This window comes from Hyalella azteca, unplaced genomic scaffold, assembly GCF_000764305.2.
Source record: "Hyalella azteca isolate HAZT.00-mixed unplaced genomic scaffold, Hazt_2.0.2 contig11415, whole genome shotgun sequence".
NCBI lineage: Eukaryota > Metazoa > Arthropoda > Malacostraca > Amphipoda > Hyalellidae > Hyalella > Hyalella azteca.
The window spans coordinates 17,862-43,189 of NW_025941414.1; the positions used below are offsets into that span (position 1 = coordinate 17,862).

Genomic DNA, 25,328 nt, shown 5'->3' on the forward strand with positions numbered 1-25,328 from the left:
GACCCAAAGCTGATGGACGCTCGGGTAGAGTCTCTGATGAAGTCATTTCCCGAGGCCTTGCTTAGCAGAGCGTACCCACAGCCTTCGAAAACGCCACCAAAAATAGTATGCCTTTCTCGCATTCTTGACAGTAGGAGTACGGCAAACTTTATTAGCCGTTGCAAGAAAGAAGGCATTACAGTTCACACAGGATTCAGCTCGGTGATCGAGGCCAGCATCGTCCAAGCTCTGCTGGACGCTAACTTTCTGCAGGATGAATACACCATTGGAGGACTTCACTGTATCGACCAGCGAAGCTACTTTAACGATGTTGAAAACGCGTATGGTTGCGCCTTTGGTACAATGGATGTCACCACTGATGTATCCACGAATATTGTTGCAAACTTCTGGAGTCACGCTAAGCAGTACCACGCCAAATTTAAAGACCAACAGAAACGAATGAACAGCATGGAACCTGAATTGATAAATAAGCTGACCGGAAAAAACCCATTTGTGTTCATTGACTCTCAAGGCATGGATTCACCTCCTCCCAAGGTTTCCACCTACGCAACCTCAAACATGAGAGACGTCACTGAGATTTTAAGTAACTGTGGGCAGAATGTAGATCTCCTCTACTACGACTGGATGCCAGCGTCACAGGAGCTGGGGATTGAATTGATAAGCTGCATCCACACTTTCAATGGACAACTCCTGTACAACGTGAATTATAACACTCAACTCGTGGACCAAGCACTCGCTCGTAAAATTGCTGATTCAATATTCGAAATTTTTATGAATGTCGTTAAGCAGACTGGCGAGCCAACGATTTCAAAGTTCATAAACGAAATTCAAGAGTAGCGGAAAACTACTGAAGCAGCCTCTGCGTTACCGAGCCTCTGCCGCTCTGCGTTACCGAAAAGTTCTGCTTGAATTTTGTTCATTGATTTCATTCAGCTGATTTTTACGTTTGCTAGTTATACATGGTGCATTATTCATATGTGAAATATTGATTCAATGTTGTCATACAGAATAACGTGAATATTTGACCTATTCAAGTTATTCATGGCCACTATTTTAGAAAAATCACGAAGAAATGCATCATTTCAAAGAAATTGATTACACATGCACACTTGGGAACATAAAAAAATGTTCAGGTATGAATGAAGTTTATCATTTACAGTAAATATTAACGCGCTATAGTACATACATTATGTATAGGTTTGTGGTAGTGCGGCATGATTTGTAACCGCAATCGGACCATCCGACTACCGGACGAAAATGAATTTATCCATATTTTGTTTGGATTAAGCAAAACGATATATATGTCAACATGCTGCTGAAATAATGCTAAGTTGTGAAAATAAGGAAGAAAAGTGCAATGACTAAAGGGAAGAGACGTTGACTAACGCCTTCCTAGATAATCTTAGTTCTAACTAATTTCAATCGAACAAGGAACCTACTTCCTGCTTCAATTAACTATAAATACGGGTAGATCTTGATCTCCATATTTCATAATTCATTTCAAGTTTTATTTTTATAATTATATTAATATATCAGTCTTGCGAACCTGAAAAAATTTTGCTTAAGTTAAAAGAAAAAATCCAAATGAATAGTGAAATCCTTTATATAGCATCAACAAGGGATAAATCAGTGGGCTTCAAAAAGATCGTGGAAAAACAACCGTTTGAAAAAATATCAAGTTAATAAGGTTTCCATACATATGCTCTATCTAGGTCGATAAAATTCTGCGAACGCAGATACTAACCAGAAAGTCCATCTTTGCAAAAGTAATCGAGAGTAACGTGATTTTAACCATTTAGGGCTTTTTTTTTATTGCTTTAATTGGTGGAAACTGCTTACCTTTCTATGATTTTTTTTTTCAGTTTGGAAATAAAACGAAGTCGGATGGAGCTTATTTGGTAGCCTCTGCAGGAGTCACCTTTGGTCTTATTTCTTTCGCTACTTGAACAATTAATCCATTTGTCGGTTGCTGATTTATTTGAGCCACTGTCACCATAAACATGTTCCAGTGAGTAAAAAATTGGCAGGTCTTCCACCCAAGCTTTACCATGAATTTAATGTTGGACCTGGCCTCGATTTCAGCAGATGCCACGTTGCATGAACGGTCGTTGCTTTTGAAGCAGCGCCCCGCGTTTGTAACATTAATTTAAGGGTTCATGTGTGAACACGTTATAAAAAATTGATACAAGATCGCTCTGCTGCATCGAAGCCATATTATTTTCATAGAATTTTCAGTTATGTACATTTTCAATCAGCTACTTGAAGCCCCCTCGTATTAAAATTCTACGCACAACTTGAGTTTCATTAATAAAAATTAACACAGAGTTCCGAATATGCATAAAATTAGGCTGGAGAAGTTGTCTTCGTTCTTTGAAATTAATATGAAGGTTAATATTAGATTTGCCTGAAATATAACCGAGTTAACAAAATCTCTTTCTGGAATTTTAATACAGTCGGATCTCCGATACATTTTAACACTCCAGATTTCAGAGTATGCAATCTGCTCAATTCACCGAGGAAATGTAAATGAAATATTTTGAATGAAAATCTGAAAAAGAAATCTTAGGTTTAGTTTAAATCAAATCTTTATTAATAATTTAACCGGAGATTTTAAACAAATCGTGAATCCATCGCGATGCAAGCCAATGAAGGCACAAAGATTGAAAGAACGACTTTCTGATAAGACCTAAAATCAATCCATGATCATTACTATAGATACTTGTTAAAATAGAAACGGAGAATAAATGAGAAATGTTTACATAAAATATTTCAAGTCAGATGAAGTTACCTCCATATGATATATAACGATAATAAGAATCATTGCCATTTATGCTTTGGGAATTATCGATACAACGTTAAGAAATAAACGGGATGCGAAAAATACCGAACTCACTGCCGGAATACAAGCTGAGTTAAACTGATTTGAAAATTCCATTGACCGGCAGAAGAAGCTGTTGCGTCCTGCTGTTTCCATCTCCAGCATGTAAATCTCACATCTGCAAACCTAAATCAGATAGGATTACCGTAGGTTAACTTTGATTTTTTGAGCAAAATCAAGGTAACGGTAATTCAAGCATGGTATTAATTTCTTTAACTAATACCTTGATATATTAGGAACTTTACAAAATTTTCTGTTTTCAATGGGGATATTTATATTCATGTTATTTTCTTTATATTCAATTCATCTTAATTAGTGTTTGCCGTAGGTTAGAAATCGAAGGATATGCTAAAAAATACGGGTACAAGGGATATGGTTACAAAAAAATGAAGTGCGTGTGGTGACAATTACTCTGTGTGGGCTAAAAATATGTCTAAACTTCTAAAATTGGTTGTAAACCTTTGAATAGAAACCCAGTGCGATGGTTGAACTACTCAACTAATGAACTACTACCGGTAGTTAAATAGTTCAACCATGCCCAGTGCAACCAAGAAACCTCGATCTGTCTTTCCGTATTTTAGGAACAGGTTGTTGAATATTCAGAATATTGTGTTATTGCGATATTAGGAAGTGCTGCCTTGGACGAGTCTCCAGAGCTCCCTCAGCTCCAAAAGAAGAAGAAGATATTAGGAAGTGAGTTCAACAATGCTCTAAATAATGAAATTTTTATATTGTTGTCAAATGCACGTGTTTAATTGGAAGCAATAATTTTTTTTACAGGTAAAATTGAACTACGGTAGAAAGTCCTCTGAGATTGCTTCAACAACATTCAAATTTCAACATGTCAGCTTCAATAAGAGTATTGGGTCCACTATCTCACTCGTCATTTTCTGCTGCTTTAGATGGCCAAAAAATTCTCCTCTCTGCTGATGGACTGCACAGGTTTGTACATATGCTTGTTCAATTATTTTAGAACAAGGTATAAGACTCTCTGAATCTACATTTTATAGTTTTTTTTGTAGCATCAATCTTGAATTCAGGTAGCCTACCTACAGAACAAGACCAACTGAGTGGCTCTGAGTCTAAGTTTGGCAAATGAGTTGGAAGCTCAAAAATTGCTTTTGATGGCTTACAAAATGGATTCATGGCTCAAAAAATTTGAATTACGGCATAGAGAATTAAAAGTTTATGGCTCCAAAAATTATTTCTGGCTTGGAAGCCTTGGGAAATAGAGATTCATGGCTCAATAAAATTTACTTGCGGCTCAAAAATGTAAAAGTTCATAGCTAGCTCTAAAAATTCAGTTAGCCTATAGCATTAGTTTGGACAGTGGCTTTGGAGAGTAGGTAGATCACTGGCTGGATTTATTCCACATTAGATTCAAATGATGAATCTGCTCAATTTTCTAGAAGAATTTTCTTTCTCTTCTAGTTCAGGCCTCCCACTTCCCAGCCTAGCATTTTTTGTCAAATTCATTGAAGATTGGAAAAATCCAATTTATAGGAAATAGATATTGTATTATTTGTAAGTTTGTGAGACAAACTTCATATAATTTTTTTAAATATATAATCATCTTAATGCTCTACCCCAGGCATGGAATATATCTGCTTGGTGAGCCGCGACTGAATTTTTTGAGCCGTGGTTTTATGGATTTGCCAGCCGTGATTCCATTTCTTCGAGCTGTGATTCTATTTCACCAAGCCGTGAATTCCATATCTTGGCCATGAAAAGCCCTTTACAAGGCACGAATTTATTTACAAAGTCCATGCACGGGTTACCCAAATCTCTAATTTTACCCTAAAACAGTCAAATGGCAATAATAAAATTTGTCTTTACTGTAAGTTGAGCACATGTTAATGCAGTCTGACCACTTTGACATGACCACAACTATGCACGATCTTCAACAAAGCGTTTAGTTGATTTGTTTACATTACGATGTTTATGTTTTTTCTGCAGGATATTTTGGCAGGAACGGTAAAGCAATGCGGATTGCGGAAGTTGAAAATTTTATGAAGTGACATGTTACCGCGATTTTTCAATCAAACAAAAATTTATGACATTTGAGCCGCGAGATTTCATACCTACTGAAATTATATGATATTAGAGCCGCGATATTTCAGACAAAAATAGGACTTTTCCTGCCCTGCTCTACCCTAGATTAGAAAATTCCAACCTTGTAATCAAATTTTAATTGCTCCAAAGTCATATATTTAAAATTGTTTTTTTAATTTAAATTTGCTCAAGTGAGGAAAAAAAATTAAGTACTTTCTTAACTGCAACTAGATTTTTCAAGCTAGGATTTTAAGGAATTTGCAAGCTGCCAAGTTGTTATTGTATTTATTTGCAAGCCATGATTTAATTTCTTTGAACCATAAATACCATATCCAGGGGTCCAAGCTATTTTTGAGCCACAAACTTTATTGTAAAGTTCTGTGCATCTCTGTGCATATGTTGCCCAAAGCCTCAAAATTTCTAATTTAAGCCTAGAAACAATAACAAGAACATTTGTCTTCAGTTTAGAGGCAACTGAACTGTCTGAACAGGTGATAATTTTTAAATAAAAAATGCATTTATAAAAAAAAAAAATAAATATTTTTAAATAAAAAATGCATTTATCCTGCTGTCTGTTGTGACCGTTTGTAACTATGCAATCATCAAAAAAGCCTTTTGGGTTCATTCATTTTATAGGATATTTGGCAGGAGCGTGGTACTGGAGTGTTGACTGTGGTCTGTGGAAGTTAGAAATTTTGTTAAGTGACATATTTGTGAACTGCAATTTCTTCAATCAAACAAAAATACATAACATTGCAGCAGCAAGATTTCATACCCACTAAAATTATGTGATATTAGAGCCCATATGTTTCAGAAAAAATAGGTATTTTCCAACTAAATTTTTTACGCCCTATTATGCACTTTTGATGTCAAATGGCAAAATTAGATAGGAGGTTACTTTTTAGCAGTAATCTTGTAGATCCAAAAATGGTGAGAACTTTAGCTTAAGTTCTGGCTTGAAGAATAGGTATATTCCAGGGCCCAAGCCTGTTAGCATAGTATTAAACACGAGAGTTTTTTCTTGCCCTTCTGTGTAATTAGGATATTTATATTAAACACCAATTTATTAGATAGAAAATTGAACAAAATTTTTTAATGCCATTAATGACACATATATATAGGTAGATTGCCATCTTTGGAAAGCCTACCAGAATATATTCACTATCAATGCACCAAGAAACTGACATGTATAATGATAAACTTGTGTCTTAAAAAATTCAGTTGCTGATTGGAGAGTAGATCTTTTTCCTGATTGTACGATATGCTCATTGGAAAACTGCCTTTTTTGAATGAATTTTATTGGAATATGTCAAGTTATTTTTATTTATATGACACTTGAAATTCACAATCTTGACTAAAAACCTGATATTTTTTATTATTGTTAAAGTTCATTGCTAATCTGCTATTTGATTTACAGAGACTGGAGAGGCTTGGCTGAATATGCTCGCCTTGATGTACCATCGATTGGGGCCTCGTCTCGCATATCCTTCACCTCACACTGTCTCCACTTGTGGGGCCAGGCTGGAGGAACACTGCACAACTTGACATCTGCTCTTGTGGCCATGGATCGGCATGATGTCATACACGACACTATGCATCTAATTGGTAGATTTTCTACTTTTCATATGCTGGAAAATTAAGTAAAATATTTGCTTTTTGAACAAATTAAACTTCTATTGGCATTGAAGGTACCAAGTGGTAGATTGTCATATAACAAATTTATCTAATATGTACGTACCCATATGATAAGATTGTAGGATTAGAATTCCTGCCAAAGAATCTGTAAAAATTAATGGTTTAAAATTTTAGCATTGTTCCTTGCATTCATTTAAATAACATTTTTCCAAAGCAATTGTAATTCATTTCTGTTTTAAAGAAAAATTATCACAAAGTTATTGTTGAAATTCACAATTTCTCTGGATTTGCATCTGAGAAATTTTCTATTTAGATATTAAAATTGCTACCTACCACTAAATTTCATGTAATTATCCACCTTTTACAAATATCATTGTTGACTTCATTTTTTCAGCTAATGACGTCGAACGCATCAATCGAGAGGGATTTCCTGCCTTGCATCCATCATTGCAGCAACAGGAGAGCATCCATTCATTTGTGGATGATAACATCCTCACCGTCCGTGAGTTAGTCTGTCATGCATCCATTCATTTGAGGATGATAACATCCTCACTGTCCGTGAGTTAGTCTCTCATGCATCCATTCATTTGAGGATGATAACATCCTCACCGTCCGTGAGTTAGTCTGTCATGCATCCATTCATTTGAGGATGATAACATCCTCACTGTCCGTGAGTNATGTGTCATGCATCCTTTCATTTGAAGATGATATATCCTCACTGTCTGTGAGATGATGTGTCATGCATCCTTTCATTTGAAGATGACAGCATCCTTACTGTTGTGAGTTTGTTAGCCATGCATCTAATGTTTTCAAGAAGGGTTGCAAGCCCATCCATTGTGTTCCAAGTTGTCATGGTTGAAGTGTGTTTGATCTGTTTGTCAATTTGAGTAAAGTGCATCTTGATACATGATTATATCAATCAAACTAGAAGTATCAATATAAATAAAAAATATCAATAGGCACAAAATATAAGCCCCTGTATCTCATTTTCCATAAATAATCTCTTAAATTTTTACGTTCTTAATTTGTTAGCTGTTTTTATATGCATATTTGATAATGTTTGCTAACAATGCTCAGCTTGTTGGATTTTATGTGTCGAATTTCATTGATTTTTTAACTTGAATCATTTGATTTACTGCTACGTACCTGATTTTGGGGCTGATGACATTTTTGTCCTAGGAAGAGACAATTCCGTTAGTGTTGGATATAAAATAACATCTGAAAACTATTTTGATCATGGAAGAAATTAATGTATAATATGCATTACTTGTGGAAGTTTAAACGTAATGTTGATACCTTCTCGGTTATTTTTGTGATTATTAAATTGGAATTGTGGATAAAAATTAATATAGACTCTGTAAACCTGCACCTCAGATGACCAAGAAAGCCTTGAAAGAGGAGGAGGCCTAATGCACTACGATGCCCTGGTCTTGCATGCAGACGAAGACTTGCCATTTGTCCACACTCTTCTTGAGAAATTAGAAGGGGAGTACGGACTTAGAGTGAGTTATATGACAGGTGATGTATAATAGTTGTGGGTCTTAATTGAAGTGAGTCTTGTGTGATAAGGGACATGCTTTTATCTTCTTCAGCTACATTTAGCTAGTAGTTTGCGTAGATGCGTGACCTAAATGTAGGAGCAAAATTACAGCAGCAAAAGATTGGACTAATCCATTCACCATCTATATCCGTTGATAAATGTTCCCATTCAATACACAAAGAAACTTAAATTTTTTATTATATGTCTGGGTAAGGAATAATGAATTGTTCATGTTTTCAAACTAGTTTTAAATTATACTTGCACGTTTTTAATATTCACGAGCTCGCGTTTGGATAAGTATTCTCTGGTTTATAGAATATCTATGTATACTTTTTAATAACACGTCAATAGTATTACAAATTTTCAATTTCAATTGAAATTGACCGGCAGTGTGTGCAACCTAGCTAAATTTTTTTATATATTTTCTCAGCTGTGTGTGAAGGACCGCGACCTGATAGGAGGCCTGCAGTTTGAGAGCTCGAGTGTGGTGCGTCTGATCACCGAACGCTGCTCCCGCGTCGTGGTTATCTTCAGTAACAAATTCCTTGCCTCGCCACAGAACCAATACTTCCTGCACTTCGCACACGCTCTTAGCTTAGGTGAGATGCTCTTATCTTCAGTAACAACTTCCTTGCGTCGCCACAGAACCAATACTTCCTACACTTCGCAATCTTAATACACTTCATGCACCCTTAGCCTTGGTGAGGTTCTCCTAATATTTATGTTGGTGAGGGAAAGTTGTGATTTATGGGTTTTATAAATGCCTTGAAAATTTATGAGGTTCTCATGATTAATCTTTTGGTAGGACATGACGAAAAGACAATCTTAAGGCAGACAAAACGTTAATGTCAACTTTTCTGACTCAGTTGTGTAGAGATACTATTCTACTTCCGTTATTAAGTGTCACCGCCAGTAGTGAGGTGTTTTCATTTAACAATTTGGTCGATTCGTCAAAAATGTACACATTTGTTCACAGGAGTTTAATGGATTTTGTTCATTTTAGAAGCCGCATTTGCCATTCTTTAGGATGAGGTCGTTTGATTCTTCATGTCAAATGATAAAAATATTGCAGTCGAATTATTTGATCTAATTTGATTCGTTTTATTTCTTACTGCTTACTAAGAGAAGTTTTGGTGAGTATTTCTAATTATTCCCGATAGATCGGGTAACAAACCATTAGGCTTTAACTAGGTGATAAGAAGTACAATCTCTTGCCGTGTTATATCATAAATTCTTCTCAGCATAGGATGCCTTTGTTGTGATTTATTTCATCGCTAAGGAAGGCCAGTTCTTCTTTGTCATGTAAATTAGGCCAAACTGAGCAGTGATTTTTACAGCCGACAATTTAACAAAAAATTTTTCCTAATTTAGCTGAAGTGATGGTTTTTGATGTCAGTGTTATGGAAAGCCACCGAGCCTTCTCATACTCTGACTTTTTGAGGTACATATGTTCTATATATAATAAATATTTTTTTACCTTGAACTCCAGAAAAAAAAATTGAAGATCGCACGCAGTAGGCTTGAATTCAATGTCTTTCTCAAACTTTATTATCAAATAATGAACTTTAATTGAAGAAAGGAAAGGCCTTTCTCATATTTCATTATTAAATATGAGAGAGAGAGAGAGGCTTTGCTCCAGCCAATGTAAATTTCATGATTGAATAATTGGCTGAATTGAATATCTTTTTTTGAAATGTGCCTAATTTTTAAAAGGTTCCAAGGTTTTCTGGGATATATTAAATTACACTCGACTAATAATATAATACTAATAATCGTATACAAAATGATCCCTTAATTAGAACCGAAGTGACAATGAAGGGAAACCTCATAAAATAATTTTATAGACAATTCGTAAAATACACTAACTATAAATAAAATGTTTTCAGACCAACGCAAGCGCATCTTGATCCCATGCATGCTGGAGCCGTGCGAGCGGCCGGCCGTGATAAGGTTCTGCCACAGCCTCGACTACTTCCGCGCCCACGGATACTGGGACTACTGGAAGAAGCTGCGAGACTCAATAGTGCACAAGTTAGAATACTTGATAAACTTAGTGCTGAGATTTCAATTTAAAATTAAAGCTTAAAAATTCTACATTAAAGCTTAAAAATTCTATATTAAAATAAATTCAGTCCATGGTTCTTTATTTTAAATAAACATTTCATGAGTTAGAATACTTGATAAACTTAGCACTCAGTTTTGCATTTGAAATGGAGCTTCAAAATTCCATAGCACACTAATTAGAATACTTGATAAACTTAGTGCTGAGTTTTCAATTTGAAATGAAGCTTTAAAATTCCATAGAACACAAGTTAGAATAATTGATAAATTTAGCGCTGAGTTTTTGATTTGATATGGAGCTTTAAAATTCTATATTAAAATAAATTCAGTCGATGATTTTTTATTTTAAATAAACATTTCACAAGTTAGAATACTTGACAAACTTGGCGCTGATTTTTTGATTTGAAATGGAGCTTTAAAATTCCATAGCATACAAGTTAGAATACTTGATAAACTTAGTGCTGAGTTTTTAAATTGAAAAATAGCTTTAAAATTCCATAGCACACAAGTTATAATACTTGATAAATTTAGTGCTGTGTTTTCAATTTGAAATGAAGCTTTAAAATTCCGTATTAAAATTAGTTAATTAGATGGTTTTTGATTTTAAATAAATATTTCATAAGTTAGAATACTTGATAAACTTAGCGCTGAGTTTTCAATTTGAAATGAAGCTTTAAAATTCCGTAGTAAAATTAATTCATTTAATGGCTTTTGACTTTAAATATACATTTCTCAGCAATTATTCTGTTGTTGGGGACTAATCCCCAACACCAAACTGATCTGATTAAATGTAATGCCTTTGGAGTCACTTTTTTCATGCTGATTTGGTTTTCTTTAGTTTCTGCATAGTATACTTCAGTGAAGTATATGCAATTTTATACATGATAGAAGTCTCCCAGGCCCATCCTAATGAATACAACGCACACTTTGTTATATTCTGTTCTACTTGGATATGTTCTTGGATCAAGTTGAATGTGATTTTCATTTAGACTACCTTCACTCAAAGCATAGTGTTTAAATTGCTTGTTAGACTGGATCATTTCTTTTATTTAAAACTCATAGTTAATATTGATGAAGTTCATGCTAATCCCTACAGGCATTAGAATCTATTTGTTGTCAAAAAATTCCATGTTCTTTTTAGAATATTACACAAAAAATTAAATACTGAAATACTCGTGTACTTTACAGACCAGCACGCTCCATAGATGCGCCCATGGCCAGGATCACGGAGCTGCCTGCAGATGATTTTCCTTCTCGTCTGCATAGTTCTGTTCCTCAGCCTCACGTTCTCGCGCTGCCTCCTTCTGCAGGTGAGTTTAACCCATAGTTGAACTAGTATAAGGTTGACCCATGAGATGCTCATTTTCGCGGATGTAGCCTGTTCGTCTGTGACGTCACTAATCTCAGTGACATCACAAGCATTAATCAATCACCGAAATGCGATCAAGCCAGTCAACCAATCGTTATGGGAATGACGGGATTGTTTACGTTCCTCGATCTCAGTGACGTAACAAGAAAGCTGAACTGAAAGACGGATGTCCTCGTGGATCAACCTTGTATAGTTCAACCATGAGTTAAATCTCCTGTAGTCTTCGTGTCAAATGAACCGCTTTTCCGACGCTATGCCTAGAAAGTAAAAGGCAAATACCGGAAACGAAGACAACTGGAGGGTTAATATAGAAGTGAGACTTGAGGATCTGTCCTAGGTTCAAGTGAAAATATAATGAGTGATTTTAATTATCAGTTTCTTAATTAATTTCCATTTTATTTTTGCTTACGTAGTTCACAACAAGAGGATGCATTTTAGAATTAGAGTTGAGAGCAACTGGGTAAAATTAGAGTATTTACTATAAAATCGGAGTACGTATTTGCTGTAAAATTGGAGTATTTACCGTGACATTGGAGTATTGACTAAAATTTGAGTATTGACTGTAAAATTAGAGTATTTACTGTATAATTGGAGTATCTATGGTTACTTATTTATTCATTCAACACCTCAAAAGAGACTAGTTGCTTATCATTTTTTGGTAAGAAACGTACCGTATGGATCGTTTGACGTCAAGTGGATCAATCTCAGACATTGCCGCTTTGTCCATTTTTGATTTTCGTGAAATGTTGACTGTTGCTCCAATTGCTCCAATATATTTCGAACTAGATTTTCTTATCAGCCGCAGGTGCATTATGTGTAGTGGCATATGCCATATTGTGGATGTAATATAATTGCGATGATCCTTAATGGAAATGTCCTCTCACGGAGGCTTCTGCGCCTCTTTTTTGTTAGAAGTACGGGTTTCGTTTTCCGTTTCATTGTTCTTGAGCCGCCCAACACAGAGCTAGAGATGTGTGACTGCAGGTTTCAGTTTTGGGGTTGGTTGGTAGTATTGTACTTCTTTCTTGTATATTTTGTGTAAACGGCTGACGTTTCGTGTAAACATCATCTGATATGAGAGTCACCTGGTGCTTTGCTGCATCACTTCGTATTTAGTCTCGCCGAAATGCTGCAGCAGCTCTTTATTCACTAGCTTTAGCGCTCTGACAAATTGTACGCTCATTTTATTTTTATATGGAAGCCAGAACTGATGAATAACGATGCTACTTCCTTCTAACTAGAATTTCAAAACATCAAATATAATGAGTTTACCTGATCAGCCGTTTAAATTTTTGTTTCGTTTATCTACCGCCGTGCCTCATTGTTGAATTATCTCCAATTATCTCTAACACTTTGAAAGTTTTCCAATCATTGGAATGGTTTGTGTGATCTCCCAAGGATAATTTGTATCTATTTCGTGTATAAATTATCGTTTTCTCCATCAATTATAAGCAAAATTGAATACCTTGAAATTTCAGATAATCAAGCTGCTAGTTTAGAGATCAACGGGCAACCGCGAACCAGCGACAAAAATCCAGCTACTCACGACAAGCCTCAGAAGAACGCAGTCCGGATGCTCCACCAGGGCCTCCTGAAGTGGAGGAGACGAGACAGGAAGCCGTCCAGTGAAGATGAGGTGCGATTTGGGTCCAATTTCGGAACAACAAATGCCATCATAAGTGTATTGTTGGAACTCTATCCCCGAAATGAAAATAATTTGTGTTCAGATAGAACTTCAAGATAGCAAACTTATGATCATTTAATGTGTATTTTAATTTGAATTGTAGAAAGAAGTGTGTATGATTAATAGATTCATCACTCGTGTGGGAATTGAATCAGTGCCTGCAAGCGTGGATACAAAGGTTGATGTTTTATTTGCTTAATTTTCCTGCTACCATCACCGAGGTAAAACCCACTCATTGGTTAGGCATTATGGTAGTTCCTATTTGCTAGATTTTTTTAAAATAGGTCATGCTGTGCCACGTATATTTGTTGAATTCTAATGGTGTCTGATTTATGCAGGTTCCATATACGACCGTATCCAGTCCTGTTACATCTAAATCTGCCATGGAAGATTTGTTGGACGAGTCCCTGAAACATCCAAACGGGTTATGTAAAAATAACAATGGACCCATCGCCTCCTCCAGCACCATCACCGATGTGTCATTCATCTCCATAGATTCTCATGAGGAATCAAACGAAGTAGAAAAGTTTAGTACTAAACACACACATGATGATAAAGGTGGTGATAATATAATCGTGTTCGATTCTCCCTTGAATTCTGCTACACAGACTTGCTTGTCCAATTCAGCGAGAAATCTACCCGATATGTCAGTGAGCGCAACAAATTCGTCAAGTAATCATCCAAATGTGTCCACGAATTCGGCGCACACTTCGTCTTCTCTGCAACGACTTCTTCCTGATGTTCCATCCAACTATGTTCCTTCGCAGGAAATTTCTCCTGTTTCTACCGACATTAGGAAGAAGAAGTCTAAGGGCAATCTTGTTTCAAAAATTTTCCGGAATGCCAAAAAGAGAGTGAAGGTTTCTTCTTGAAATGCTTCGTTTGATTAGTTTATGTACGATGGGGGATGATGATATTAGTATTTTGAACTTTTTCTTTAGAGGGACTTCATAGATTTATTTGTCAGGTATCCCAGCCGTAGTGGCTGTAATGTCACATAAAGTTCTCGATCCGGCAATAACAAAGCTAACGAGGATGAAGAATAACAACACAATGAATGTTTAACACGATCTTTATTAGAAAAATCCGACACAGACCTAAGCACAGAAATTGAACGGAGTTATCGTCTATAGTACGTTATAACACTGAAATAAATCAGACAGACTGGTCACTCTCTGGTAAAATACGCTCTTTTCCAAAAATAATAGAACTACCTAACTTAAATTTCCCCAGACTGGTACATCACCGGGTTTAGGACGGAGACCCCGGACACAGGGCTGGTTGACTTCTCTACAACTTGTTCCGCCGTAGTTATTGTTAATTGACGGCCTCGCAGGATCTTCGTGACTCCGTGGCTTAGAGTCCCCTTTTACTATGGCGAGTGTTGATGGAAGATTTACTGAAGGGTGTCGTGTCGTCATCGATTCTAACGCATCCGCTGTTGTATTCTCCGCAGTCTTCGCTCCAGCGCATATTGGTGTTCGCGGGTATCTTCAGAATCCTGTCCTCGGTCATGCGCTGCTGGTCAACAATCTTTCTTACAACGGCGAGAGCTGACAGAAGATTCTCCGCAGAATGTCGTGTCGTCATTCACTTTCATTATGTTTTCTCTTTGGCAGTTACGTCTCGCACATCAACACTACACTGACCACCAACTTGGTCACGACGTCCAAGTACAGACGACTACCTATGCCACGGCCGTTTAATTGGCTTGTTTGCTCGCTCGCTCAAGACCCACTGCCTGGCTCTAACAGCCTTATGACGCACGTCCAGATACTTAAATACCCTCAATCCGCAATGTATCGTCGCTTTGATTCCACCCTAAACAATAACAGAGTTTTCCCCATGAATAGGAACAACTGCTTCGCCCTCTATCTTGCTATTCGCATTCTCCCCCAAATCACACCCTAATAAACATTCGTAATTCCTACTTTATCGCGTTCCAAAACTTAAGATGATCAGTTTTTAAAATTTGATTCACACATCTTCGTTTGTATATTTTCTTTGAATTTACGAATTTTCTGACTCTTACTAGATAAGATATATTATGATAATTTGCTGGCATTGCTAACGTATAGGATTTGATTAATTATTTTTGGGGCAATGTTTATGTGATAACTGAAGACATAAATCACCAACTAGTCGCTTGCAGGTGACTCCTGTAAACATTATCTTAGATATGAATATATATTTCACTGATATATAATGAACTATTGAGATTAATTTTTTAGTGTCTTGAATCTAGTTTAGTGGGGTACGTGTTTAAAGCATAATTGACTGTAAAGTTCGTAAATTATATTAGATGTATAATCTATATTTCTGGACGCTTGCTTAAAGGCGTCCCTAGATTAACAGCACCTATTACTGCTCACAAAACACGCCAAGAATTCATATTTAACTGCGAAAAATGTTGACCGTTATTATCACTGTTGCATGTTCTCTAGAGAAGCCAATCTTTCTTAAGGGTACTTTCTTGAGCAGGATATAAAATATTAAATGAGGGCCTTTGAGGAGCCATTTATCAGAAGAATTTGTTAATTTAATTATGCGCTGCTCCTGACAGTTTAGTGTTCATATCAAAACTATTCGGTTTTAATATTTTAATGAAGGAATTCAACAATAATTATGTTTTATCCTAATGTTAAAAAGTTTAGTAAATACTACTACTTTTTGCGATATTTTGGCCCGAATAATCTGAATAAATAAATGTTTATTGAAATTTCTATACTCAACAATTATCACAATTGTTGCAAATCCAAGTTTGAAACTTTTGACTCGACGATCTCTAAAATATCGAAAAATTGGATCGAAGTTAATTAATGGAAATTGATACTGGGATGTCTTCTTTGATTGGTATGACTATAGCGTGCAGCTCTCCTGTCATTATTTTTCTATGTATTCACTGAGCAAACAAGTAACGTTCATTGCTCGCTAATTCATTTTCTGTTTACATTACCATGCAAGCCACCTGTGTACTTATTCGTATTGTTCGTTAGGCTCAGCGGACCCATGGTTGAACTAGTATAAGGTTGACCCATCAGAAGCTCATTTTTGCGGATGTAGTTCGTTGTTCGCCTGTGACCTCGCTGATCTCAGTGACGTCACAGGCATTAACCATTCCCCGAAATGTGATCAAACCAGTCAACCAATCCGTCATGGGAATGACGGGTTTGATTACGTTTCTTGATCTCAGTGACGTAACAAGAAAGCTGAACTGAAAGACGGAACTTCTCGTGGGTCAACCTTATAAGATGCTTGTCAACCTTTGAGATGCTAACGCTGCTTCTTTCGAGCCAGCTCCAGCGGGCTGGACAGTTGAGACCTTCCGCCGCTTGTGGGTGATGATTAATTTGAGATATTAAATAACTGAGACCTTCCGCCTCGCTGGCGATGCTACATTTTGACCTCCGGTGCCAAATAGCTTGATAGCTGAAGCGCTAGCAAACTATTATACTACTACTACTATATAGTTCAACCATGCCGTGGACCTCTTCACTTGTTCCTTGTCAAGCCGGTTTTTCGCAACCTGTTGTTTCGGTTGAGCGAATCTGATATTGACTAATATAATTAAGTTTAACCTAACCATGTGGAAGGTTATGTATTCGCGGAGGTGATTAGAATTCAGTATTCAAGTTTTTATACATTAGGCTCTAACTTTCTGCATTTTCATATATATTTTTGTATCTTATATGTGGGTCCTGACTCTTTTTGTAGTGTTTTGTCTTCAAAGCTATACTTTACCTAATTTCAATGAAAACTTTTGCTGCTCACCTTTTCTCATTTGACGAACCTGGCGATCTACCTCCCCTGAAATCCTATTTCTATAACATCACGTGACGTGATTAAACCAAATCGCTTAGACGAGTGCAAATATTCAGTTTTCAACTATCACTTCCATCAGTTTGGCTGCTATTGCAACTATGTATTTCGCTCTTCTGTAACAGTACATTTGTTGTTTTCCAACCAGTCCGGATTCATAGAAATAAAATAAAAGAGTTTACCCTGAGACTAGAAACTGCATTAATAACTTTCTGAAGTTGTTACTTAGTTATTTTTTCAAATTATGGGACGAGATAAATGCCCTGTATTTATCCCGTTCAAACTATTTTTTTATTGCAACTATTAAAACTACTTATTTAGAAATATCTTGTTAAATTCCTGAAAAAATTGCGATATTTGTGTTTCAGGTGTTCTGCACCTGAAATTGAAAACGTTCAAGTGCACGTTGTTGATTTGAAGTTTATTGGGATTATTTCAAGTAAAGCTTACTGTAATGTGCATGAATTTATGATGTAAAAAATGCGTAGTCTTTTACTACTAATCGTGTTAGGTTCCCCGGCGGGTTGCCTGCATGTATGTCTCACCTCGTAACTCTCCCGTAATGTTGCTGCTGAGATTATTATTATTTTAATTCGAGAGCCAAATAAATTTTTGTGGAAATGTTCACTCTTTCTTGAAAGTTCTTGGGTTTGGGTGAACTAATGAAATTTTTGAAATGATATTTTCTTTTAGCAGAGTAGGATAATTTAAAATCAAGGTCAGCATGCCGGAAATTTTTATTCATTATATTTCGTGCCATTAATCTCTTTGATTTGCTATAATTAAATTTGTGCTGCTAAAAATTTTTAGTATAAAAATTATGAAATTTCACAGCTCTGGAAATGAATTAAAATTGAAATAGTCTAGACCCTATAAAACTTTTTCGGAGCAACGTTTCGGGCGGTAATTTACCAGAATTTAGTGTGATAAATATTTTTGTTTTTGTCATTTAGGGCCGGAAAGGAAAGGCTTTGCAGATCGCTCGTTAATTAATGACCTGTGCTGCAGCTTGTTTTTCTCTGCGATGAAAAAGTTATATTTGACTTTTTGTCTTTCATCAGGTTCTAGTTGTAGTCTGCTAAAAACATTGCTTATTGTTGAGGAATAACTTGACTGAAGCACAAATGAGATAAAATTGAAAATAAAACACATGATCTAGAGTTTATTTTTTCTTTTATCACGTAAACAGCTGTCCAGCGTAACATAAGCTATATTTATTGCGCAGAAATCCAGCTTTATTCACCAAAGAAAGGAATGCTTTCTTGCATTGGAGATAATTACAAATATTACGAATTTTTACCCAAATTCAATACCATAGCCATCCAAGCTGGCATTAAAGCTTTGAATTGACAACAAAATAATACTAAAGTTGACGCGCAGAAACGCTAAAAAAACGGCCATCACACGAGAGCGGAAGATGTCGCGATATCAGTAGCCTTCAATGCTTTGCTCGAGAATACAGATTCATTAAGAAAATATCTCAGATTGAAGTAGTGTTCAGTATGAGTTCAAGTAATTTCGATAATATACATAGACTAATGATCTTTGCTTAGATTACGTACACGTAATTGAAGATGATACTTTGAACAATTGATACGCGCGAAATTAAAGCAGCACTAAGGATTTGTAAGTTTGTTAGCCTGTATTTAGTGAAAAACACTCTTCAAGAGCAGAATTTTTCCTAGGCGCAGTCGAGGTCAAGCATATATGAGACGCATCTAGCATATATGAGAATAATAAAATATTCACCATTAAACGTCACGAAGGAAGTAAATTTTTTCGATTTTAGAGAAGCAGTTGGCATTGAGTCAAGATAAATTACAATTTTTATGCAGAGATTCTTGGATGTTTATCGGGAGACACTGCAGACCATATTTTCTCAGTGAAAACCTAATTTTGAAAGTGTGCAGATCACTAGAAAATTTTTCATTCACAGCTAGTCAATGTTTTCTTTGCTGCATAATTGTACGCAAATAAAAACCCAATAGGTGTTACTGGAACTGCTCTAGATATTGCACCAAAGTTTGCATATATACATTGAGAGCCTTGCGCTTAGTTAAACTACATATTAATTATAAGCTTCCATATTTTGGCTCTAGGTATACACCTTTTGATAAAAGATGAAAAGCTATGAAATAATGTATTATATGCAAGTACTGCCAATTACGTGGAAGATATTCATTCTATTTAATATAGAGAAGGAAAAAGAGAGATGTAGGTTACACTTTTTTATATCCGCCCTGAAATAGTAAGTGAAATGTTAGAACTAAACCCCGTAGACTTTCAAATCGCATACAGCTTGAAATGAAGAAATAAAGTAATCAGGGGCCATACTTTCAAAACTCGCTAAGTGAACGTAAGTACTTACGCTCTATTTTCTTGTCTATGATTGGTGGATTTTGCTCGAAAGGCCGTCAATGATTGGCTGATGAACTTACGATCTCTTAACTTTTTTTGAAAGTATGACCCCCAGATTTGGAGAGAGGTCAGGGTCAAAAATCGATTTCATGAACTCCCTTAGAAAATATGGATAAGGAAGGAACACAAACAATGAAATAGGATGAATCGTACTAACATATTTATGAACTGAATGCAATAATTAATTAAATGGTCCTGAATGCATGTGCCGGTCCAATTGCACGGTAATTTGCAACTATCGTCATTAAAAAAAATACTCGTCTAGAACCAATGCTCGAAATTCCTACAGGAATACACAAAAAAGGTATTTTCCTTTCTGTCATAGAAGAGGCTGCGTTAGTGAACCAGAAGCTAGTGCAATCAATTCCTTAATTTAACTTGTTTTGTTAGTAGAAATAGAACCGAATTATTGACACCTAATGAACTACAACTAAATTATTGAGTTCTGATCATGGAAGACAAACTGGAATACGAAACTAATATTTTGTAAACATTCACAAAGTATTTAATTTTTTTGAAGTAATACTCTCTCGTTAACAACTATAAATGCAGTATAAATTTATCTAAGTATTTTTGTAAGCAAAATCGAATTAACCAAATTCAGTCTACTTAATGAGAGGAAAATTTGTCTGCGTGAGATACTTGCATGTAACTTGAAAGAAACCTGCAATTAGGTTTGTATGTGTAAATTGTGAATTGATGAGGTGATGGAAAATCTTCACAAATCTAATAGGATACTAGAGCGTGTAAAGAGTCTCAGAACTAGGTTGCTGCTCAATTAATTTTTGGGAAAATTTTGGAATGGTTTGAACCTAAAAATTAAACTAATACATATTTCCAATGCAATATCGGAAGCTACATCTGTTCATGATTGCCTGTTTTCCAAAACGAATTTCATACATCTACTTTATATGGCGACGAAATTCTACAAAAAATATTGAATTTCATCGCAGAATTATTTGGGTTACGGATGAACAAAAGGTAAACGCGGTGATGAGCTCCAGCTAAAAATAACATAAAAATAATATTTATTTCTAGAAGTTGTACAATAATACTTACTTAGGCGCATTAACCTACATTCAATAGGCGTATATTAGGCGTTTTTTGTAGACGTGCCGGACTTGTGAAAGGCATCACAGGTGCACGAAAGCGTTACGTATATGAGTTATATATGAGCTGAATCTTATACATAAGATTCAGCAAAAAATAAACGAACCAAATGCACCGAACCTCCATACGATATATCATAGTATGTAAATAAAATCGCTCGCGGCTGTGGCATCAATTTTGTGCAATACTGGCTCTAAAATTGGCTTCAAGTAGAAAGCAAGCGCGTCCCGTCCGTTTCATCTAATGCTTATGCTATCCATTAAATGATTCACCATCCTGAATTAACAAGTAGAAGATTTGATGAGGAATGTTATCAACAATCATGAATCGCATTCAAAATGGAATTGATTATCTCGAACTATGCTTACTCTAGCACAGGTTCTGACGATAGTTCAACTGAAACGAATTAGCAATGAACTGCTGAAATGAGCAATGAATGTTTAGTGATGAATGAGGAAAGGCTTCAATCCTACAATTAAAGAGAATGAATTGAAAAAAAAATGCTGTGCCGTTCCTCAATATATAACAAACAAGTGAAAACATTGCTTTTACAAGGTTTTGTCTAATCTTTACTACAAGTGTATAAATAATAGTTTCGTGAATTTACTTATAGATAAATAGGAACAAAGATTATTTGAACGACTCTATAGCAAGAAGAACCTGACTCTAGTCGGATTCATTCAACCAAAAATTTGCAATATTATTGACCCAAGATACTCTTAGAAAGGCGATTCTATTTTCCCTGTATTGACGAACGTTAAAAAGTTTCAGCCTAGTTAGATTCATTGAACCAAAATTCTGCAATGTTATTGATACGAGATAGTATAAGGCTTATAAAATTGGTATAAATGATGGATGATGAAGAGTATATGTGTAGCGTTTTAGATTGTTTCAAAGCAAGTAATTAATAACCGCATCAACAAAGTAACAAAGAAAATAACTTACACGACAAAAAATTTACCCTAAATTTTCGATACAGCAAAATATTCAATCCATATGAAGCAATTATTTAAGTTCAGCAAATAATAAACAAATAATTGAGTTTGACATGCAACCGGCAATCACTTCCAGGCAATAATCAAGGGTACTGTTCAGCTTGGAAAATATAATTGAAAATTTTAATTTAATTAAACTTTTTATATATGATTAATTTTTTAAAATTTGATTAATTTTTAAAATTTGATCTAATTTTAAAAAATTGATTACATTTGAAAAATTTAATTTGATCTGCCTAATTTTTTAAAGCTCAACATGGATTTTTTATTATTACGCAATACACATATATTAAAATAGTACCCAAATTTATTGCAGTCTATTTTCAGTTTGAAAATTCTGAAAATCTTCTCTTTAAAATACACAAGACGATTTTGTTTTTTAGATTCTTTTCCAGAACATCGTTTCCTTAAAGAAGATTCTGCTGAGCCCAAATGACTCAATTAACATCAAACTGCCATACTTCAGTTCCTCATCTACCTAATTTACAGCCAATTTGAGAACATCAATCCGATAATGGGCCCCTGTATTTTGTCACTTCGTAATTTATTTATTATATCAACTATATTGCTTTATCCAGTGCTTTCTCTGAATATTTAATTCCATTACCAATTATGAGATACCAATTTCAACATTGAGAGAAAACCCAAACAGCAAAAAGTATTAGTCTTGATCAGACCGTTACGACAAATATGTACGTCTTCGGGCCCCAATCTTAAAAGCTTGCCCAATAAGTCGCTGCATCTTTATTTAAATGCATCCAAAAGTTATACTATAAGCAATATTTAAAGCTGTGGTTTTGTACAATGTCAGATTTAATTTTATTTGGAGGAGATGTGCAAAGTTGGAAATTATCATCTATGCAAAAACAGTGCCATGTTCTTTCTTTTAAACATAGTTAATCAAAGAATATGTTGAATTACGTTCAAAGTTTCAAAGAATATGTTGAATTAAGTTGACAGGCTTGTGATTTAGTCCGACGTTCCTGCGTAGATTCGCCAGTGTCCTAGCTGTTGAACTTCTATTGAATAAATTTTCCCAAATTATTTCACAGTATTTAACAGAACATAAACATAGTTTTAAACAATGCTAGTTTTATTTTTCTACGTTATTCAATTCAATACGTTTTAAAGTGGGCCTCATCAAGTGTTTTAAACTCTATTTAAATAAAATTCTCCAGCTTTTTACATATTAAATAACATATTAACAAAGTTCTGTACACATTTTATTTTTTACTGAAATTTATAAGCTGATCGGGAGGCCGGTTTTTGAGTAGCCCCATCTGTGTCATGGTCTTAATGAAGACTGTGTGGTCGCTCAGCAACGTCGCCGTGTGTACGTCCTTCTTGAGCTCCTCCATGTCGCGCTTTAATTTCGCGCGTCTGTTCTGGAACCACGTGATTACCTGCAAGTTATACAAATGTGTTGATATACAATAATAATATTTAGATATATGGCGTGTTGGTTTTGGAACCACGTGATTACCACCTGCAAGTTATACAAATGTGTTGATATACAACAATAATATTTCTATACATGGCGCGTTGGTTCTGGAACCACGTGATTACCAGCAAGTTATACAAATGTGTTGATATACAACAATAATATTTCTATACATGACGCGTTAGTTCTGGAACCACGTGATTACCGGCAAGTTATACAAATGTGTTGATATACAACAATAATATTTATATACATGGCCCGTTGGTTCTGGAACCACGTGATTAACTGTAAGTTATACAAATGTGTTGATATATAATAATAATATTTCTATGCATGGCGCGTTAGTTTTGGAACTACGTGATTACCTGTATAGGCAATATGAATGTATAGATATAGAACAAAATAAATGAGGAGATATAGAATAATACAAAATTTTTACAATCTTTAAAATTTGTTAGCAATTTTTGAACACACACGCAGCCTGTACCGTCAAAAGTCTAAAATTATCCCGCAATAAAACATAATATGAATGATGTTCTAACCTGAGCGTTACTGAGCCCGAGCGTCTGAGAGAGTTCGTCTCGATCAGCCGGAGATAAATATTTCTGGTAGAGGAAACGTTTCTCTAGCTCGAACAACTGGTGGTTGTTGAAGGCGGTTCTGCTCTTACGCTTCTTTTTCGGTGGCTGCTTGCTGCTGAACAGGTTCAGATGACTCGCTGAACCGTCTGAAATGTAAAATAGATTTAATGTAAAATTTTTTGGTGGCTGCTTGCTGCTGAAGAAGTTCCGGTGACTCGCTGAACCGTCTGAAATGTAGAATAAATTTATTAATTTGTGTGAAATTAACATGAATTCAAGTGAAATATTTTATTATGGTTGAAAAGATTTGGTGCATCAAGTTCTTTATGATATTGTTGTAATGAGAGAGGAATTAATTTATTGTAAGAGCTGAAATGAATGGAATTATGATGAATTAACTGATTTTATTACGATAAATTTATTATTTATCTAACTAGTATCGTTTTTTCCAAATTGGCAAAGTGGTATTCCTAAATGTACAATAGAATCTCGTACATAACATATATTGCATAAAGTCAGACACCCCATAAAATAAGAAACGGATGTCGAGATACACTACACGGACGCGTGGCTCCAAAGCCAGTCCAAAAATACGACCGGGGACCGGCCGCTGGTGGACCATCTTCATCATTTGGTGTCGTGGAGGAGGCTGCGTCAGGCGCTGAAAGATTTAACATAGCAAAGCTGCCACGCGAGTGTCATTTGTCCGTCGCCGCTGCGCAGTGTTCGGCTAGCGCGGCATGCGCGCCGTAATTCAAGCTACGTGAGAAAAGTTTAGTGGTCGCTCTGCGTCAGCAAAGTTCGCGGTGAAATTTTTCAAATTTTTGAGATAATTTGATGTAGGGATTGTTAAAATTTAAATACTGTTTGGCTGGAAGATATCAATATTTGTCAATTATACGCTATTAAAATAAAGTAAACGTTCCTAATTGTAACGCTTGATGAGAAGAAGATAATTAAAAAACACCTAAGTACAGAATAAAATTAAAATAAGATTACGTTTATATAAGATTGTTGGACCACTTTTTGTTCATTATTTAATCTGCCCATGATCGCTCTGTTCATAATCGAATGAAAAAAATCAATAACATGGTGACTTCAATTTAATCGCCTGTCATAGATATTCAACAAGAAACAATTTTATGATTCGAATACTCAAAATACGTTTCTAGCAGAAAATGTGATAACAGAGCGACGTGTTCTCAACAGAACAAAAGCTGGTGCACACATCGGTCGGGCAGTCGGAGATACCAGCGCCGGCTTGTCCATTTCATGCGGTGCTACGCAGACAACGAAGGCTCTGTCCTGTCAGTCTCGCCCGGCACCCGACAACGCGAGCTCACGCGGCGAACGAAAATGGACTCCAAACGCTTCGTGATACCGAACAGTTATTTACATCTTTCCGACGAATTATTGATACTGACGAATTATTGATACCGACGAATTATTGATTCCGACGAATTATTGATACCGGCGAATTATTGATACCGACAAATTATTAACGCCATTATTAGTGTTTTTGGTTTGGAATAAATATTTGAATAGGAAAATGATCTTGGAATGTTAGAAAATTGTTATACTCAGGATACTCTGAATGCTTAGGATAATGCAGCTTTCAAAATAGTAGTTTACGAAAATAAGATTTATGATTTTATATGGAGCTCAATTGCACACCAACGATGATGAAATCATAGATAGAAACATATCGATACATTTCGATTCAGAAATAATATCGATTTCAATTG

At 35.5% G+C, this 25,328-nt stretch overlaps 2 protein-coding genes across 2 annotated transcripts in view; one reads left to right on the forward strand and one right to left on the reverse strand.

Moving 5' to 3' along the window:
- The first annotated feature begins 3,515 nt into the window (after positions 1-3,515).
- LOC108666044 lies at positions 3,516-15,595 on the forward strand. Its single transcript, XM_018152850.2, has 10 exons — positions 3,516-3,571; positions 3,659-3,820; positions 6,348-6,535; positions 6,960-7,067; positions 7,940-8,067; positions 8,536-8,704; positions 9,992-10,136; positions 11,355-11,476; positions 13,014-13,171; positions 13,558-15,595. The coding sequence occupies exons 2-10, from the start codon at positions 3,720-3,722 to the stop codon at positions 14,089-14,091; spliced, it is 1,653 nt and encodes a 550-aa protein (XP_018008339.1). The 5' UTR covers positions 3,516-3,571; positions 3,659-3,719; the 3' UTR covers positions 14,092-15,595.
- Positions 15,596-22,761: 7,166 nt separating this feature from the next.
- LOC108666052 (transcription factor LBX1) overlaps positions 22,762-25,328 on the reverse strand; it is a 28,727-nt gene continuing 26,160 nt past the window's right edge. Inside the window, exons 2-3 of the mRNA XM_018152857.2 lie at positions 23,545-23,729; positions 22,762-22,964 (exon numbers count right to left, since the gene is read on the reverse strand). Of these exons, the coding sequence (XP_018008346.1) occupies positions 22,785-22,964; positions 23,545-23,729 (365 nt within the window). The 3' untranslated portion in view covers positions 22,762-22,784. The remainder of the gene's footprint in view (positions 22,965-23,544; positions 23,730-25,328) is intronic.